The 20318-nt window shown below is 43.4% G+C and overlaps 1 protein-coding gene across 3 annotated transcripts in view; it reads left to right on the top strand.

Annotated features, from left to right (window-relative positions):
- FAM117B (family with sequence similarity 117 member B) overlaps positions 1 to 20318 on the top strand; it is a 106509-nt gene that overhangs the window by 31490 nt on the left and 54701 nt on the right. The window contains exon 1 of one of the 3 annotated variants that reach the window (XM_074967948.1): positions 11868 to 11973. The exons of the other annotated variants lie outside the window; for them this stretch is intronic. Coding sequence (XP_074824049.1) covers positions 11895 to 11973 — 79 coding nt within the window. The 5' untranslated portion in view covers positions 11868 to 11894. Of the gene's footprint in view, positions 1 to 11867; positions 11974 to 20318 lie in introns of those variants that run through there. 3 annotated transcript variants of the gene reach the window in all.

Raw genomic sequence — 20318 nt, forward strand, 5'->3', positions numbered from 1 at the left:
TACAGGACATCTGGTAAAATTACTCATATTTAAGTGAGTTCAACAGCAATCAATCAGAACTATGCAGTACAAACGTTCCAGTTAACATCAAGTTGACTAAACCCCTGTTAAAAAGAAATACTAAGTAGTTGGATTATTTTAATTTACCTTCTTATCTTTAAGGCTTTAGGGCTCACATGGAGAGAGGTGTCACACAGACACTCCTATACACCTCTCTCTCAAAAGATGGGGATGACCGACCGACCCTCCCGGCACTCTCTGCCCTCCATGCCTGGCTGGGCCCCCGGTATGGACCTGCCTCTCCTGGTACCTGACACCGCGTGTTTCAGAGGCAACACATGGGGTTCGGGTGGTGTGCCATGCAGGGTCACATGCCTCCCCTCCCCACATTTCTGTCAGGGTTCACACCAGAATGTGGCTAGCAGCAGCCTTTTGGCATGTGCGGGAGGGAAGGGACAGCAGCTGCGTCCAGCAGGAAGGGGAAGGGATGACCTGGCTAGTCTTTGCAGAGCTCGTGTGTCTGTGTGCCCCATGTTGTCGTGTCCGTCCCCCCACCCCCAGCTTCCTCCTGTGGTTAAGACCTAAGGATGCATTGTGCAACAGGGCCCAGGGAACTTGACTGTAGGGGCTTCAGTGAACCCAGCCTGATAGGTGGCTCAGCATGGGAGGGTGCCTAGGGGACAGGATGGAGCAGCCCCACACTCTCTGGGGGCAGGACTTGGGGGGGGGGGGGGGGCTGAAGAGCTAAGCCCCTGCCTAAGCACTGCTGTGCAGCCTGCAGGATTGGGGTGCAAACAGGCTGGAAATTGCTTCCACTCCCTCCCCCTGCCGCTACAGAGCTTAGCTGAGGGGCGGAGAGGCTTCCCTGTGCCAGCGCTGTGTGGGGCTTCGGCACATGAAGGGCTCGGCTCCTCCTAGCCAGTGTCCCGGGCTGGAGTGTCTTGGGTTTTCCCAGGGCGCCAGCCCAGCCAGAGACAGGGGGCGAAGGAAGGAGCCTGCTGGCCAGGCTGTTGGTGAGCTGAGTGCTCCGACCAGGGGCTGGTTCTCGCGCATCCTGCTCCCAGTGCTGTGCGCCCACTGGAGGGGGAGGGATATGGAGGAGCAGCGGGGCTTGGGGGAGGCGGGGGGGGGAGAAGCATGGTGAGGACAGTGAGAGGGAGAGCACGTAAAGGGCAGATGGGTGGACAGCAGAGGTGACACTTAACTGACTGCCGCCTGCCCACATGCACCAGCCACCGCAGCTGACAGTGCACAGCCAGTGCCAGCGGGAAACGGGATGGGGTGGGGCCCTGCTGGCTGAGAGCCAACACGCAGCAAAAGCTGCGCTGATAGACCAGCAGGGGGAGCGGCTGGCCCTGCGTGTTACATCTTTGACCCACCCCTAGCCTTACACAACCACCTCCATTATCTGCCATTGGACCCCCCGACTCACCACTGGTGGGCAGTTGTCTGGTGAGCAGGGATCCGGCCAGCAGCAGGAGCTGCCAGTACTGATGGGGAGGAGACAGAAAATATGGGACAATTTGCCTGTTTTTTAAGAAAGTCAGGACGCTTGCAGGAGGACTTAAATATGGGACTGTCCTTTTAAAAATGGGACATCTGGTCACCCTATGCAAGTAGCTTAGATTCCAAGAACTAATAAAGATAACTTAATGTTCCATTATAAATATATGCCTTTTTAAAAAGTGTGTTTTCCAATTCTTGCAGCTGGAAAATGTGATACCTGTCTTTGTGATGCATTGGCTGGCAGATGTCCTAGTTTAGGTGACCCCATTATTTGGGGGGGGAGGAGATGGAAGAAAATACCCCAGTGTAAAGTAAATGTACTGAATTTCATTTTTATGGAAGAAGAATGTTGCCCTTATAAATTCTGACTGAATTGTATACACAAATAATTTGCCAGTAGTCTTTATAATAAAAAGTTGACCAATTTAGAGTAGAAAGATAAACTGAATGTGCTTGAAAAATAATGAAAATCACAAATTAGTACTTCTCAAGATAAAAGAAAAGAGCATCAAGAAAGTTGCCAGGATGCTAAGTACAAGGCAATGTATTGCTGCTTAGAGAAGTTAAATTCTTTATAAAATCAGGATCTTTAACATGTGTGGTTTGAGTTTCCCTGAAGGTTTTTGAAGGCAGAAGCAGTAACTTTTTTTTGTCAAATTACAAGCATTTTATTTGTAATAAATAATCCTCCCCTTCGAATACAATAGAACCTCAGAGTTACGAGCACTTCGGGAATTGAGATTGTTCGTAACTCTGAACAAAATATTTCGGTTCTTTAAAAAGTTTACAGCTGAACATTGACTTAATGCAGCTTTACCATGCAGAAGAAAAATGCTGCTTTTAATCATCTTAATTTAAATGAAGCAAGCATAGTAACAGTTTCCTTAATTTTTAAACTCCCCCCCCTTTTTTTTTTAGTAGTTTAACACAGTATTGTACTGTATTTGCTTTTTTTTTCCCTTCTTTTCCCCCCCCTCTGCTGCTGCCTGATTGCACACTTCCGCTTCAAAAGTGGTGTATGGTGCCTGGTCAGTTCGTAACTTTGGTGTTTGTAGAAGGTGTCTGAGGTTCTACTATAGTTATACTATTAAATATTTCAAGAATGCTCCTCGGTGCTTACTCACACATGGGATCAAGTTTGCAGAATGTTTGAGGCTCTGTACACAGTGGCACTGTAGGACTGAACTCTGTGGCAGCAACCCCACATTTCACAGCAATTCTAATTTCTTCTGTGGCCATGAAATATCCTCATTCCCATCCCATCTCTCCCACACAGATACCCACAGCTATAGTTTATGGTTGAAAATACACATTGGTAGATGTAAAACTTGTTTTCTACTGCAATTTATTTTCGTGGATTTTTAAGGCTGGAAGGGACCTTTGTGATCACAGAGTCTGACCTCCTGTATAACACAGACCATAGAATTTCCCCGAATTCCTATTTGAACTAGAGCACATATTTTAGAAAAACATCTGATCTTGATTTAAAAGTTACTAGTATTGGAGAATCTGCTTCACCCTTTGGGAAGTATTTCTCATGGTTAATTATTGTCAGAGTAGCAGCCATTAGTCTGTATCCGCAAAAAGAAAAGGAGTACTATCCTTGCAACAAAGCCCGTTGCCAACTGTGTCCACATATCTATTCAGGGGACACCATCATAGGGCCTAATCACATCAGCCATACTATCAGAGGCTCGTTCACCTGCACATCACAGGCAGACAGGTGTTTGTCTCTGTCTGAGGGATTGGCGCAAATGCGGTTGTATCGTAGAGCTTGGCTGCAGACAATGGATCGTGTGGTGTGGTCTGGATGAAAGCTGGAGGCATGTAGGTAGGAATAGCGGTCAGTAGGTTTCCGGTATAGGGTGGTGTTTATGTGACCATCACTTATTAGGACTGTAATGTCTAGGAAGTGGATCTCTTGTATGGGCTGGTCCAGGCTGAGGTTGATGGTGGGACGTGGTTTACAGCTCTCGACATAAAGGATGCCTACTTCCATATGGACATTCATCCTGCTCACAGATTCTTTCTCAGATTCATACTGGACTCTACCCCTTTCAATACAAAGTACTCCCTATTGGCATTGATACTGTCCGTAGGTTCTTTAACAAGGTGTTCTCTGTAGTAGCAGCCTATATCAGATGCTGTGGTTTCACGGTCTTCCCCTAACTTGATGATTGGCTCCTTGTTGCCAAGTAACTCCAAGAGGCTTATGCATCAACTTTGACAATGCTGCAACTTCTCTTTGTGGGTCAGCGTAAACACCAAAAAGTTCATCCTCACTCCTATGCAGACTAGTTTAAATTCAGTCACAGAAAGGGCTTACTTGCAAAGGGACAGGTTTCAGACATAGACCAGATCATAAGCAGTTCTTGAGTACCTATCAAGATTTCCTGTCTCTCCTTGGTCATACGGCTTTGTGCATTTACGTCACACCATATGCCTGGCACCACCTTCAGTGCCTACAGGTGTGGCTTCAAAGAGTGTATTTGCTAAACCAGCAGTCCATGAACACCATAGTGAGTGTTCCTGCCAAAGTGATGTGATATCGTTGCCAGGTATGCGTGGGCGTTCTCTTCTGTGCCTCCTCACTGGACAGCATGGTCATTACAGATGCTTTATGGCAAATCAGTGCAGAAAAGACCCAGGCTGTAGACATTTGTCAATTTGTCCGGGGTGTTCTACCCTGCCGCCTCCCCCAAGGGAATTCTCCCTTAGGGGAGGAAGGCCAGCACTCCAAATCAGATAGTTAAAATATACTGGGGGGGAAACAGAGGATAGACTTCCAATCAAGAGCATACTGAGTATTGTAAACTATTCTTATGATAACCACAGATACCCAAGGCAACCTATGACTATATCTTCCCTCTGTGGTAAAGTATAATAGTGGGATAGGTTTTTCCTGCCACACCTAAGACTTCTATAGAATTGGGTTGTAATTCCTTCTTGCTGCTGTGGGTCACCACGCCCTAACGTCCAGATTATTGTTCCCATCTTCTTCTGCAGGTTGCCAGGCCCTCACCACCCCCTCCACCTCATTCCCCTTGCAGATTGCTATTGAATAAGGGAAGGAACAGCAGCCCAGGTGTAGAAGAACTGGCAGGCTTTTAGATGCCTTTTGGTCCCCAATATTTGTCATCCCTTCCTTCCTTCCTCAAGCCACCATTTTATAAGGCTAGAAGGTTCCTCAGTTTACACCAGTTAAAGTTTATTCTGGCATCACTAACAAAGATAAGTATGCCTGTTTCCTTGGTGGTCAGGGTCTTGTCACTTCTAATTGAGAGGTTTTGTTGTGTTGTTTTTGTTTACCTTAGAGTGGCCCTTTCACTATACAGGCTGTTCAAAGGTAGCCAAGTCTAGACAGGCATCATCTCAGCCCTCTCCTTCGGACGTGACTACTGTCAGAGCCAACAATATAAAGAAATAAACCAAAATGAACTTGTCATCTGAATCTAAGTGCCCCCTGCATGCTTTCACAAGCAATACTAATATCGGTAAGGAGTATTGCAAGGTATGGTTTCTCTCCGACTTAGACTTTTTTTTAAGGGCTCTTTTTTTGAGGAAGAGGAGGAGTCAGGACATGCAGACAGTCATCCTAACTCTCCCATGATTGGGAGCAATGGAACCTATCCTGTCCCTACAGAGGAAACAGGGCATTTACTCCATATTGTTTCTAGTCCAATAAAAGTTGGCTACAGAGCAGTTGTAGAACAGCTTGTATCTCAACAGCTCTATGAAGAAATAAATTCAAGGCAGATCTTCAAATGTACACTAGCTGCAATCAACATACAGGGCTTCATGATACACAAGTATATTTGAAAGGGCTTCATGACACAAGTATATTTGAAAGATACTTTCTCCATCTCCCAATTGGACAATTTCACAAATGCTTCCTATACTTTGCTCTTAGAGCATAATTCTACCAGTACAGGTACTTGCCCTGAGGTTTAGCAACAGCACCGCAAGTTTGTATGAAAGTGTTAATAGCAGGTCTAAGACAGAAAGGGCAGGGGTGGGCGGGCGGGCATGTCTATCCCATGTTGGGCAACCTCTTTATCCAAGCCTCATCCAGTGTCAGGGTCATAGATTGCACCCTTGAGTTAAGGAGTTGCAGAGCCACAGTTTTGTGAAAAATGGGGAATGTCAGTTAACACCATCTCAGTGGATTCCCCATCTTCGAGTGGAGCTGGACACTGTCCTCCACGATCCAGTGGCTAATAGCAGGTACAATTACATTCAAGACATCGTGTGGGGTGGAGGACAGTGTCTCATAATTCCAGGATATAGAATGTCAAGCTGCCAAGTTTTGAAGACCCCCAGTGGTAGGGCATGATGACACAATGGGGGCTCCTGCCATTGCCAGTTTTTTTTTTTTTTTTTTTTAATTGAGTTAGTGCCCTCAAGTTGTTACAATGCAACAGGGTTTCACTGCAGCTCATCTAGTATCTTTGGTGCTGTGCTAACATATACCTTGTATAATCCACAAAACAATGGTTTGTGTTGATATGTCCAGTTAGGGATGTTGTCAAATATTTCATTAACTCTCCAACACAAATAGAAAAGCAAAGGTACTTAATATTGCCGATACACTGTTTAAATAAATCATTTCCACAGACAATTCACTCCCATGATACCAATTTGGGATCGGGTATTCCTTTCTCTCTCATACTGGGTCACTTACATTCAGCCTTTTAATGAACACTGATATACGTATTTAAAGTTAATAAACTGTAATCTGAAGCAGAAAAAATAATCCAGATAAGTTAGTCAGTCACTGGGTAAGTTTTTATATGTTCAGATAGAACAGACATAACAATAGGGAAGTCAGCTTGGTGTAAAACTGAACAGGTACTCAATTCTTTGCTACTTTCAGTGGCTTTTAGTTTTTGAAGTGGATGCAGTACCTTTCGCCAACTTTGAAATATATCTGAGCTGGGATCTTGATAAAATGTTTGAGCCCTTCTTGCTAGACAGGCTACCTAGCCTGAGCCAGAATCCCACCTGCGCCCATCTCTCTTCCTGCCCCCCCCCCCCCCAAACTGAAGCTAATTTCATTTATTGTTTATAACTTCATTATCTGGTTCCATGCTACAAAATGTTCAGGGTAATGCATATTTGTTTAAAACTTTTTAAAATTGGTATTAAAACAAAAAATCTGGTTTCTTTGGGATTTGTAAAACTTGCGTTTGTAAAGTGCAAATTTTGGGCATGCTCCTACCAGAGGACAGAATTTTGGATTATTAGAAACAAAAGAACTATCCCCTATCCACTGTTGTGAATTTGAAGTTTCAGGTTTGCTTTAACTTGATTGTGTAATGTCCCTATAGGAAGAAAACCTTCCCTCTTGTTTTCTCCTTCTTTCTCTTCTCCCCCGCCACCCCTCCAGGAGACAGCTTGAATTATACTTCTTATGGGAGTCATTGTTCTTTCTCTTACGAAAGAATTCATGAAATACTCCCATTTGCAGTGATGGGTCTAAATTATAGAACTTGTTAAGTACTTTCACTTAAAAATGACTTCAGCTATCTGAAGTAGTTTGTTACTCTAGCTTTGTTCTGTTAAGTTAGTTATGTTAGGCTCCTTGCCTGCCTCAAAATATGTATGTACAGGTAATGAAAGAGATTACTTGCATTTCCCCATAGGCCTACACAACATCCTGTGGGCTTTATTGATTTTTTTTTTTTTTTTTTTTTTTTTTTTTGCTTTTCCTAATTGAAAATTAGTTGCAGGAACACTTTGTTGGAAAATAGATTTTGTTGTGGGAGTTGGAAGGGTTAATAATTAAGATAATTAAAACAGACCTAATACTCTTCTGTTCATTGAAATAGCTCTATTGTTTTTCATCAGCACAGCTGTTGTAATTGTTGTCTTGATGGAAGTAGATCTCTTGTTAAGTAGGTCACATCAAGGGAAACTAGCAGATGAGCAAGTAATATAGCATGGGAAACTGTAGAGGAAAATACTACGAGAATACCATGAATAGTTGACTGAAATTTAAATTTGCATTTTGAAACTAGCAGAGGGGTTAAATGGTAGACTTGGCTGATTGTATTAAGGCAGGGTTTAATAATTTGGTGATAGTCTGAGTCTATTCTTAAGAGTAGGTTTCTGAGTGATTATTAAAAATGTATTTCAATGTCAACTCCATTCCACCCCATCTAACTAGCAATTTAATAAAATTCAACATTATGGTATATTTGGGGGCAATAGGAAGTCTAGGGAAATATCCCCACTAACATTTTTTAGGATCTGATGTCTAAATTTTATTAGAGATGCACAGCTGCTTAGCTTAGATTTAAATAACTAACAAAATAATTCTTTCAATTATCATTTAGTCTGTTATAGTGTTGCGGCGGCTGGGGGCGGGCGGGGTGGTATCAGTGGTGGTTTCCAGTGCTCTCTTTTGAAGCAGTTATTGATTTTACTGGTAAGGTAACTGACCAAACTTGGATTGCTGATTTTTAGCTCCCTTTGGCTTTCTCCTCTTATAGAGGACCTTTATTGAAGAGGAAGAAAAACTTTGAAAAATATTTAGATCTTTATTTAGATATGAATCTGATAGCCATTTCTCTGATAAAAATATGACATTTCTTATATCACTTTAGGGGCAAGTGTAACCTCTCTAATAAAGAGTTGTAAATGAATGTGTATTCTGGTCCACTGTTGACCAAAGATGGTGCTTTTTTACCTTGTGCTATAATGTTAAATGTAACTGACCACTTTGATAGTACTGAGAGCCAGGTTGAATGTACAACTATTACATGTTTTCTTGGAGAATCACCTAATGCGGTGGTTCTCATCCATGGGTCTGGGGCCCACTCTCGGGGGGTTGGGGGGGAGCAGGTTTCAGGGGTCCACCAAGCAGGGCCAGCATTAGACTTGCTGGGGTCCAGGGCAGAAAGCTGAAACCAAACCCTGAGCAATGTACCTTCGCTGGGGCCCCTGTGACATGGGGCCCCAGGCAATTTCCCTGCTTGCTACCCTGTAATGCCGTTTCTGGCTCTTATATTCAGAAAACCAGTTATTGGGGCACAAGTGGGCCATGGAATTTTTATAGTGCGGGGGTGGGGTGGGCTCAGAAAGAAAAAGTTTGAGAACCCCTGTTAATGTAGGCTGGAATGCAGAAAGTGATTCAGACTGGCCCTCTCAGCAGTGATGATGCTGTGTGGGATGGTAATGTGAGGAGTGTTAAGGCCAAATATGCTAGCAATTTAATTTTTTTATTTATTGGTCCACCCTGGCCCTAACATGGAGCACAGTCATACCATGGAGACTGGTGCTGTGGTTAAGCCTTGCTGGATACAAATCTTGTCTAAATTGTTGGCAGCAATTTTGTGTGTGATCCTGAGGAGTCTGACAAGGCGGCTAGTCTGACAACGTTTTAACGTGCCAATTCCCTGTAATATGGGCAAAGCTACTGTGATTGCAGAGAATACTGGAAAGAACCTTTTGATGATTCAGCTTCTCTTCTTTAGAATACAGCACCAGCAAAACACTGGCGTGGTGCGTAATAATATTTAGTTAATTTGTTTGATTCAGAAAACCCCCCTCTTCAAACTCTTACATGCATATGGGGTGTCTTTTTGCAATTTGTCTTTGGGACACGTTCAGGACAGACCTTCTCTAGGTTTTATTAAATGTCATTAAGAATAGATCACTGGTGGAGTTGGAGGTTCCTGAACTGATGTGTGGATCATGGTTAGAGGGCTAATCACATGAAGCTAGTTTTCATTTTCGATTGCTAAATGATAGCATTTTTAGCTGGTGGGTTTTTTTTAGTGCAAACACACTCCTGATATTTTCCATGCAAGCAATTGTTGCTGTAGTAATAACAGAATGTTAACTGACTGTCTCATGGACCACCTCTCCTCCCAACTGCAATGTTCCTACTAAAATGTGGTTTATGCTACAGAAAACTTGGAGGACCCCAGCTGTCATAGCTGATAGGATATTTCTGATTTTAAATAACTGATGATACGTTTTCTTGTTTACTCAACAAAATGAAGAATAGCAGAATAGCATAGCATTTATTTTGTAGCAATTTACTTAAGTCAAACTGACAGTAGTTTTGGCACATGACTGCATGTTGCTGGAAGTTGTATGGATTTTTTTTTCTCAAGTATTGGAAGGCTTTTATTCAGTAATCAGTTTGTAAACAATTCATAGTACATTTCTTCCCCTATCAGGAAAAGTCTGCCATACCAATTTTCTAATTCTCAGCATTTGAAAATATATATTTTACAAGTTTTAAAACTCTAAAATTCATAAGAATAAAAAGCAAAACTCTTCTGTTATTCCAAAGATTCTTTTATATTGCTGTTCTCCAATAAGGACAGTGTTTAACTTGGCCATGTTAGGCATCTGTAGAATTGCTGTTGTGTTTTTTTCATTTATTAAATGTAACTCTCTAATATGGTACACTTAATATATTTTTGTTTGTGGCCAAGTTCAAGTTGCCATATACAACAAAAGTTGTTGGAATTTCTTGAATTAAGTGCTTATTCATGCAACATTAATTTTGCATTAACACAAGTTAATTTTTGCATTTAATACTAAGTACACATGTCTGTGAAACAACAGAACATTATAAAAATATAATTCTCTGAGTAAGAATACACTTGAAAACATTATAGGTTACTGAGTGAGGTTGTGGAATCTCTGCCATTGGGGGGTTTTAAAAACAGGTTAGACAAAAATCAGTCATGGATGATCTTTGCCCTGGTCTACACTAGGAGTTGAGGTCGAATTTAGCAGCGTTAAATTGATTTAACCCTGCACCCATCCACACGACGAAGCCCCCCCCCCCTTTTTTTTTTTTAACTTAAAGGGCTCTTAAAATCGATTGCCTTACTCCAACCCCGACAAGGGGATTAGCGCTGAAATCGGCCTTGCTGGGTCGAATTTGGGGTACTGTGGACACAATTAGATGGTATTGGCCTCTGTGAGCTATCCCAGGGTGCTCCATTGTGACCGCTCTGGACAGTACTCTCAACTCAGATGCACTGGCCAAGTAGACAGGAGAAGGCCCGCGAACTTCTGAATTTCAATTTCCTGTTTGGCCAGCGTGGCAAGCTTCAGGTGACCATGCAGAGCTCATCAGCAGAGGTGACCATGCAGAGCTCATCAGCAGAGGTGACCATGATGGAGTCCCAAAATAGCAAAAAAGCTCCAGCATGGACCGAATGGGAGGTATGGAATCTGATCGCTGTATGGGGAGAGGAATCCATGCTATCAGAACTGTGTTCCAATTTTAAAAATGCCAAAACATTTGTCAGAATCTCCCAGGGCATGAAGGACAGAGGCCATAACAGGGACCCGAAGCAGTGTCGCGTGAAACTTAAGGAGCTGAGGCAAGCCTACCAGAAAACCAGAGGGGCGAACGGCCGCTCTGGGTCAGAGCCCCAAACATGCCGCTTCTATGATGAGCTGCATGCCATTTTAGGGGGTTCAGCCACCACTACCCCAGCCGTGTTGTTGTTTGACTCCAATGGAGATGGAGGCAACACGGAAGCAGGTTTTGGGGACGAGGAAGATGATGATGATGAGGTTGTGGATAGCTCACAGCAAGCAAGCGGAGAAACCGGTTTTCCCGACAGCCAGGAACTGTTTCTCACCCTGGACCTGGAGCCAGAACCCCCTGAACCCACCCAAAGCTGCCTCCTGGACCCGGCAGGCGGAGGAGGGACCTCTGGTGAGTGTACCTTTCAAAATACTATACATGGTTTAAAAGCAAGCATGTTTAATGATTAATTTGCCCTGGCATTTGCGGCTCTCCTGGATGTACTCCTTTGCAAAAAGTTTCTGGGGAGGGCAGCCTTATTCCATCCACCCTGGTAGGACACTTTACCACTCCAGGACAGTAGTATGTACTCTGGAATCATTGTAGAACAAAGCATTGCAGTGTATGTTTGCTGGCATTCAAACAACATCCGTTCTTTATCTCTCTGTTATCCTCAGGAGAGTGATATCATTCATGGTCACCTGGTTGAAATAGGGTGCTTTTCTTAAGGGGAAATTCAGAGGTGCCCGTTCCTGCTGGGCTGTTTGCCTGTGGCTGAACAGAAGTGTTCCCTGTTGTTAGCCACGGAGAGGGGGAAGGTGCTAGCCATGCACTGTGGGGAGGCAAAATGCGACCTTGGAACGAAAGCACATGTGCTATGTATGTAATGTTATCAGCAAGGTTTACCGTGAAAGAGTGTACCCATTGTTCTATAAAATGTCTTTTTAAATACCGCTGTCCCTTTTTTTTCTCCACCAGCTGCATGTGTTTCAAGGATCACAGGATCTTCTGTTTCCCAGAGGCTAGCGAAGAACAGAAGGCGAAAAAACGCACTCGCGATGACATGTTCTCTGAGCTCATGCTATCGTCCCACACTGACATAGCACAGATGAATGCGTGGAGGCAGACAATGTCAGAGTGCAGGAAAGCACAAAATGACCAGGAGGAGAGGTGGCGGGCTGAAGAGAGTAAGTGGTGGGCTGAAGAGAGGGCTGAAGCTGAAAGTTGGCGGCAGCGTGATGAGAGGAGGCAGGACTCAATGCTGAGGCTGCTGGAGGATCAAACTAATATGCTCCAGCGTATGGTTCAGCTGCAGGAAAAGCAGCAGGAGCACAGACCGCTGCTACAGCCTCTGTGTAACCAACTGCCCTCCTCCCCAAGTTCTGTAGCCTCCTCACCCAGACGCCCAAGAACGCGGTGGGGGGGCCTCCGGCCACCCAGCCACTCCACTCCAGAGTATTGCCCAAAAAACAGAAGGCTGGCATTCAATAAGTTTTAAACTTTTAAAGTGCTGTGTGGCCTTGTCCTTCCCTCCTCCACCACCCCTCCTGGACTACCTTGGTAGTTATCTCCCTATTTGTGTGATGAATTAATAAAGAATGCATGAATGTGAAGCAATAATAACTTTATTGCCTCTGCAAGCGATGATCGAAGGGAGGAAGGGAGGGTGGTTAGCTTACAGGGAAGTAGAGTGAACCAAGGGATGGGGGGGTTTCATCAAGGAGAAACAAAGAGAACTTTCACACTGTAGCCTGGCCAGTCATGAAACTGGTTTTCAAAGCTTCTTTGATGGGCACCGCGCCCTCCTGTGTTCTTCTAACCACCCTGGTGCCTGGCTGTGCATAACCAGCAGCCAGGCGATTTGCCTCAACCTCCCACCCTGCCATAAATGTCTCCCCCTTACACTCTCAGATATTATGGCGCGCACAGCAAGCAGTAATAACAGTGGGAATATTGGTTTCGCTGAGGTCTAAGCGAGTCAATAAACTGCACCAGCGTGCCTTTAAACGTCCAAATGCACATTCTACCACCATTCTGCACTTGCTCAGCCTGTAGTTGAACAGCTCCTGACTATTGTCCAGGGTGCCTGTGTACGGCTTCATGAGCCATGGCATTAAGGGGTAGGCTGGGTCCCCAAGGATAACTATAGGCATTTCAACATCCCCAACAGTTATTTTCTGGTCTGGGAATAAAGTCCCTTCCTGCAGCTTTTGAAGCAGACCAGAGTTCCTGAAGATGCGAGCGTCATGTACCTTTCCCGGCCATCCCACGTTGATGTTGGTGAAACGTCCCTTGTGATCCACCAGTGCTTGCAGCACAATTGAAAAGTACCCCTTGCGGTTTATGTACTCGCCGGCTTGGTGCTCCGGTGCCAAGATAGGGATATGGGTTCCGTCTATGGCCCCACCACAGTTAGGGAATCGCATTGCAGCAAAGCCATCCACTATGACCTGCACATTTCCCAGGGTCACTACCCTTGATATCAGCAGATCTTTGATTGTGTGGGCTACTTGCATCACAGCAGCCCCCACAGTAGATTTGCCCACTCCAAATTGATTCCCAACTGACCGGTAGCTGTCTGGCGTTGCAAGCTTCCACAGGGCTATCGCCACTCGCTTCTCAACTGTGAGGGCTGCTCTCATCTTGGTACTCGTGCTTCAGGGCAGGGGAAAGCAAGTCACAAAGTTCCATGAAAGTGCCCTTACGCATGCGAAAGTTTTGCAGCCACTGGGAATCATCCCAGACCCACAACACTATGCGGTCCCACCAGTCTGTGCTTGTTTCCCAAGCCCAGAATTGGCGTTCCACCACATGAACCTGCCCCATTAGCACCATGATGCCCACATTGTCAGGGCCCGTGCTTTGAGAGCAGTCTGTGTCCATGTCCTCATCACTCTTGTCACCGCACTGACGTCGCCTACTTGCCCGGTTTCGCTTTGCCAGGTTCTGGTGTTGCATATACTGCTGGATAATGCGTGTGGTGTTTAATGTGCTCCTAATTGCCAAAGTGATCTGAGCGGGCTCCATGCTTGCCGTGGTATGGCGTCTGCACAGAAAAAAGGCGTGGAATAATTGTCTGCCGTTGCCCTGATGGAGGGAGGGGCGACTGACGACATGGCTTACAGGGTTGGCTTACAGGGAATTAAAATCAACAAAGGGGGTGGCTTTGCGAGAAACTGAATGGCCCCCTCAAAGATAGAACTCAAAACTGGGTTTAGCATGCTGTTGATTTCACGGAGGGAGGTAGGAGAAAATGAATACAAAACAAATCTGGTCTATTTCTTGTTTTGATCCACTTAATCTATCCTTATACATCTTGCTGGCAGCAGACTGTGCAGTATGACCACTAGCCATCGTCATCTCCTGGGTGATCGGCAGAAGATGGTGCAGTATGACTACTGGCCATCGTCTTCTGCTGGCTGCTGATGAAAAGACAGTGCACTGCCGATGGGACTCAATCGCCATGAGACTAAACTTAAAAGGGAAATGACCTGGATGAGTCACTCCCATGTTTGCCCAGGCACTCCTGACCTCATCGAGGTCGGTTAAAAGAGCACCCAGGACTACATCGACAACGGCTACCAGTCATACTGCACTGTCTGCTGCCAAAAGGCAATAAACTGCTGCTGTGTAGCAATGCAGTACCGCGTCTGCCAGCACCCAGGAGACATATAGTGACGGATAGCTGAGCGGGCTCCATGCTTGCCATGGTATGGCGTCTGCACAGGTAACTCAAGAAAAAAGGCGCAAAACGATTGTCTGCCCTTGCTTTCACGCAAGGAGGGAGGGAAGGGGGGGCCTGATGATATGTACCCAGAACCACCCGCGACAATGTTTTAGCCCCATCGGGCACTGGGATTGCTACCCAGAATTCAAATGGGCGGCAGAGACTGCAGGAACTGTGGGATAGCAACCCACAGTGCAACGCTCCGGAAGTCTACGGTTGCCTCGGTACTGTGGACGCACTCCGCTGACTACATGCACTTAGAGCATTTGTGTGGGGACACACACAATCGACTGTATAAAAACGCTTTCTACAAAACCGACTTCTATAAATTCAACCTAATTTCGTAGTGTAGACATACCCTAAGTGTACTTAATCCTGCATCAACTTGGAGGGATGGGAGTAGATGACCTCTTGAGGTCCCTTCCAGACATAGATTTCTAGGATTCTGTTATTGTTTACTTGGGAAGTCTTACACAAAAGACTGGAAAACTTGGTCCCTGGCACTAAAGAGATTATATTTGGAAAACTAGAGATCAGACAAGAAAACATTGAGAGACCAGATGATAGTTCAACTTAACTTTATAATTTTGGGTGGCTCTGGCCTGCCTTTAAAGGGATTAATGTTTGTAGGCTCCACAAGTGGATTTTGGAGAGGAATTTGAAGTAAGAGGGTGTGTGCTTATCACTGTAGGATGGGATGGTTAATTTTTGGTAGTACATAAAGTACAGTGCACCAAGAAAAATGGTATTTGACTACATAGTTTTGTGAGAATTTTTAAATTGTGGTTGTAGAACTGAAACAGCCAGCTGTGGAATTCAGAAATAACAATGGTCAGTTTTTCCCTTTAAGTGTTTTTAAAAAAAAAAAAAATTGAGTTCTGCAGAAAAGGACCTAGGGGTTACAGTGGACGAGAAGCTGGATATGAGTCAACAGTGTGCCCTTGTTGCCAAGAAGGCCAATGGCATTTTGGGATGTATAAGTAGGGGCATTGCCAGCAGATCAAGGGACGACGTGATCGTTCCCCTCTATTCGACATTGGTGAGGCCTCATCTGGAGTACTGTGTCCAGTTTTGGGCCCCACACTACAAGAAGGATGTGGAAAAATTGGAAAGAGACCAGTGAAGGGCAACAAAAATGATTAGGGGACTGGAACACATGACTTATGAGGAGAGGCTGAGGGAACTGGGATTGTTTCATCTGCGGAAGAGAAGAATGAGGGGGGATTTGATAGCTGCTTTCAACTACCTGAGAGGTGGTTCCAAAGAGGATGGATCTAGACTGTTCTCAGTGGGAGCTGATGACAGAACGAGGAGTAATGGTCTCAAGTTGCAGTGGGGGAGGTTTAGGTCGGATATTAGGAAAAACTTTTTCACTAGGAGGGTGGTGAAACACTGGAATGCATTACCTAGGGAGGTGGTGGAATCTCCTTCCTTAGATATTTTTAAGGTCAGGCTTGACAAAGCCCTGGCTGGGATGATTTAGTTGGGGATTGGCCCTGCTTTGAGCAGGGGGTTGGACTAAATGACCTCCTGAGGTCCCTTCCAACCCTGATATTCTGATTCTATGATTACTGATATTAATAAACCACTCTTTTTCTTGTCATCAGACTTCTTCCTAGAAATAGTTTTAGTATATAATGTCTGTATTAATAACAATTTATTGTCTGTATTAATGATCCTATTGTGTTTATTCCAATTCTGTAATTCAAAAGATAAATTCCAAAGTAGTCTTTTCAAAAGTATTGCAAGTATAGCTGTGCTTATTAGCAAAAAGAAAAGGAGGACTTGTGGCACCTTAGAGACTAACACATTTATTTGAGCATGAGCTTTCGTGAGCTACAGCTCACTTCATCGGATGTTACTCTGAAACCTGTGCTTATTAGGCTTCTCTCACCTTTCCTAATGAGGAGAATTTCAGATTTAAATATCGGTGTCCAAGTTTACACTGACATTTATTTGCACATTTTTTAATGTTGACTTTAATTAGCCATTGTCCTGGCTAAATGCGAAGTACCAGAAGTGACAACTCCCACTCTTCTTACTATATGTATTATTTCTTAGAGACAGTTAGCTATAACACTGTTAGATGCTTGAAAATAAGGCTCTTTTCACTAATATCCGCCCCCTCCCCCCATTTTTAACAGACTGACTTGCTACTATGTTGCCTTTAAGGGTATGTCTAAACAGCAGTTGGGAGGGGCAGTTGCAAGGTGTGTAGGCATATCTGAAGTAGCTTTGATTTGATCTATCTTGCTAAAAAAATAAGCAGTGTAGCCATGGCAGCACAAGTGGTAGTACAGGCTAGCCATCCAAGAACAATCCTGCCTGCTACCTTAGGTATGTATTTGGGTGGCTAGCATATACTGCTGCCCAAGCTGTTGCAGCTACACTGTTAATTTTAGCAAGCTAGCTCAATTAAAATTAGCTCAGGTAGGCCTACATATGTGCTGTGTCAATTGCAATGAATACAACACCCTAAAAGTGTAGATTTTAGGGTTTGTCCTCTGCCCAGCAACTTAGGCCAATATTCATCAATAACTTGACAGTTGCACATAAATTTGTATGAGGAATATTGCTGGTAGTATGGCTACCTTTTTCATATAATCATTTCTATCTTGGTATAGTCAGGAGGACTATAGTCCTCTACATAGCTCTGTTTCTGCTTCCATCTTGTCTCTTCTCTTGTTGCTCCTCTCCTTGTCTCCTGTGTTCTAGCCATTCACCTTGCTGCTTTGCATTCTCTTACAGATAGGCTTAATGTGGGAATTACTGGACAAAATTTTATGGCCTTCGTTACACAGAGTCAACTCAATGATGTAGGCTGACCTTTCTACTTTAACCTTGTGTTTTCCTACATGCTGCAGCCTAACTTGGAACAACCTCTTTCTTTCTGTCTTGCAGGCATCCTCGCTCCCTTCATATCCCTCCTCAAAATCCCCTATTTTTGCCTTGTTTTCTATCAACTTAAGTTCATGTACTACCTATTTTTTTCATTTCCACAGTCACCTTATGCAAATTGCTACTTTAAAAATACAGAATTTGTATGAATCACTCACTGTACAACTTCAGTTATTTTTGATTTAACCCGTATTCCTCCTTTCCTGTGTTACTTTCATGTTCTACATTAGTCTAATTTTAAATCTTTTGGCTCTTTGGGGGTGGGGGTTGGGATTTTTTTTCCCTCCCTCTTCTCCTCTCCCCCCTCCCCCCCCCCGGCCCCCGAATGCTGTTGGAAGCTGTTTCTACACAAATATTTTACTTAAAATTAGGGCTGTCAAGCGATTTGAAAAAAATTAATCTTGATTAATTGTCCTGTTAAACAACAATAGAATACCATTTATTTTAAATATTTTTGGATGTTTGCTACATTTTCAAATATATTTCAATTACAACATAGAATACAAAGTGAACAATGCTCACTTTACTTTTTATTACAAATATTTGCACTGTAAAAACAAATTATTTTTCAGTTCACCTCATACAAGTACTGTAGTGCAGTCTCTTTATCATGAAAGTTGAACTTACAAATGTAAAATTATGTACAAAAAAAACCTGCTTTCAAAAATAAAACAATGTAAAACTTTAGAGCCTACAAGTCCTACCTCTTGGTCAGCCAATCACTCAGACAAACAAGGTTGGCTACAATTTTCAGGAGATAATGCTATCTGCTTCTTGTTTACAATGGCACCTGAAAGTGAGAACGGGCATTCCCATGGCACTGTTGTAGCTGGCGTTGCAAGATTTTTACGTGCCAGTGGTGCTGAGGATTCATATGTCCCTTCATGCTTCAACCACCATTCCAGAGGGCATGCTTCCATGCTGATGATGGGTTCTGCTTGATAAGGATCCAAAGCAGTGTGGACTGACACATGTTCATTTTCATCATCTGAATCAGATGCCACCAGCAGAAGGTTGATTTTATTTTTTGGTGGTTCTGTAGTTTCCAAATCAGAGCTTTGCTCTTCTAAAAGCATGCTCAACACGTCGTCCCTCTCAGATTTTGGACGGCACTTCAGATTCTTAAACTTTGGGTCGAGTGCTGTAGCTATATTTAGAAATCTCACATCGGTACCTTCTTTGTGTTTTGTCAAATCTGCTATGAAAGTGTTTGTAAAACAACCATGTGCTGGGTCATCATCCGATACTGCTATAACGTGCAATATGTGCAGAATGTGAATAAGACAGAGCAGGAGACGTACAGTTCTCCCCCCAAGGAGTACAGTTACATATTTAATTGACGCATTTTTTTTTTTTTTTAACAAACATCAACATGGAAGCATGTCCTCTGGAATAGTAGCCAAAGCATGAAGGGGCTTACAAATGTTTAGCCATATCTGGCATGTAAATACCAGCTACAAAAGTCCTATGTGAACGCCTATTCTGTAAATAAGAAGTAGGCAACAGTATCTCCTGTCAATGTAAACAAACTTGTTTGTTTTAGGGACTGGCTGAAGAAGAAGTAGGACTGAGTGGACTTGTTGGCTCTGAAGTTTTACATTGTTTTGTTTTTGAGTGCAGTTATGTAACCAAAAAAAATCTGCATTTGTAAGTTACACTTTCACGATAAACAGATTGCACTTAAGTACCTGCATGAGGTGAATTGAAAAATACTATTTCATTTATCATTTTTACACTGCATATATTTGTAATAAAAATAATATAAAGTGAGCATTGTGCACTTTGTATTCTGTGTTGTAATTGAAATCAATATTGAAAATGTAGAAAAACATCCAAAAATATTGAATAAATTTCAGTTGGTATTCTATTGTTATAAGTGCAATTAATCGTGATGAATTTTTTTGAGTTAATCATGTGAGTTAACTGCAATTAATTGACAGCTCTACTTAAAATAAATATTAATCAGTTTGAAAAGAAAATATCTTGGTAAATTTCACACAAACTGTATATGATGACAGACCATTCTGGATGTAATATAGACAGGGAAAAGGTTACTTTTCAAAAATGCTTTTTGAAATGTAAATGAACACTTTGTTTCTCAAATTAGACTAGCAAATATATGTCCCTTTCCAGATCTCTCCTGTACCATCCCTTGGAGTGATACCAAATTGTGGTAGCTGATGAACCCTTTCAATTTATGTAATGTGTGCTTAAGAGAAAAGTAGGAGAGAGAAATAAATTGTCATCAGACTTGGTTCTTTTTGTTTATAATTTTAAAAAAAGGAAATAAACCTTAAAGGGGGAGGGAATGCTTGTACAAATACTTGAAATCTGCTCTCAAATCAGTGCTGCTAAATTTTGATTCTCTACTTCATTCACAGAATAAAGACACTAAATTAGCAACACATTGTCCTGCATTCAGATTTATTCCTTTCAAGGTTTCCAACAAGCTTTTCTAATGTAAATTTCCCTGAGTAACTTCTACAGATTATTTGGTGCATTTTGAGCATACTTTTGAACTATAGGTATTAATATGTATCAAGTCACAAATAAAGGTATTATGGCTAAGGCTACGTTTTAGTCACGATGAAGTGAGCTGTAGCTCACGAAAGCTTATGCTCAGATAAATTGGTTCGTCTCTAAGTGCCACTAGTACTCCTTTTCTTTTTGGTATTTTTTAGTAATCAGCTGGGAACTGCAGCCAATGGGAGCTCCGGGAGTGGGGCCTGCAGGCAGTGCGTGATGCAGAGACCCCCCTCTGCTACCTAGAAGCTGCAGGAGGGCCCACCACCCCAGATAAGCACACCACCTGCACCCTCCAGACTCCTGCCCCTAGCCCCCTCCCACACACCCAAACTGCTACTGATGGCCCAGGGTGGGCCAGCACCAGCTGCTGCAGAAGTTACG

The sequence above is a fragment of the Natator depressus genome, chromosome 11, assembly GCF_965152275.1.
Source record: "Natator depressus isolate rNatDep1 chromosome 11, rNatDep2.hap1, whole genome shotgun sequence".
In the NCBI taxonomy this organism is placed as follows: domain Eukaryota; kingdom Metazoa; phylum Chordata; order Testudines; family Cheloniidae; genus Natator; species Natator depressus.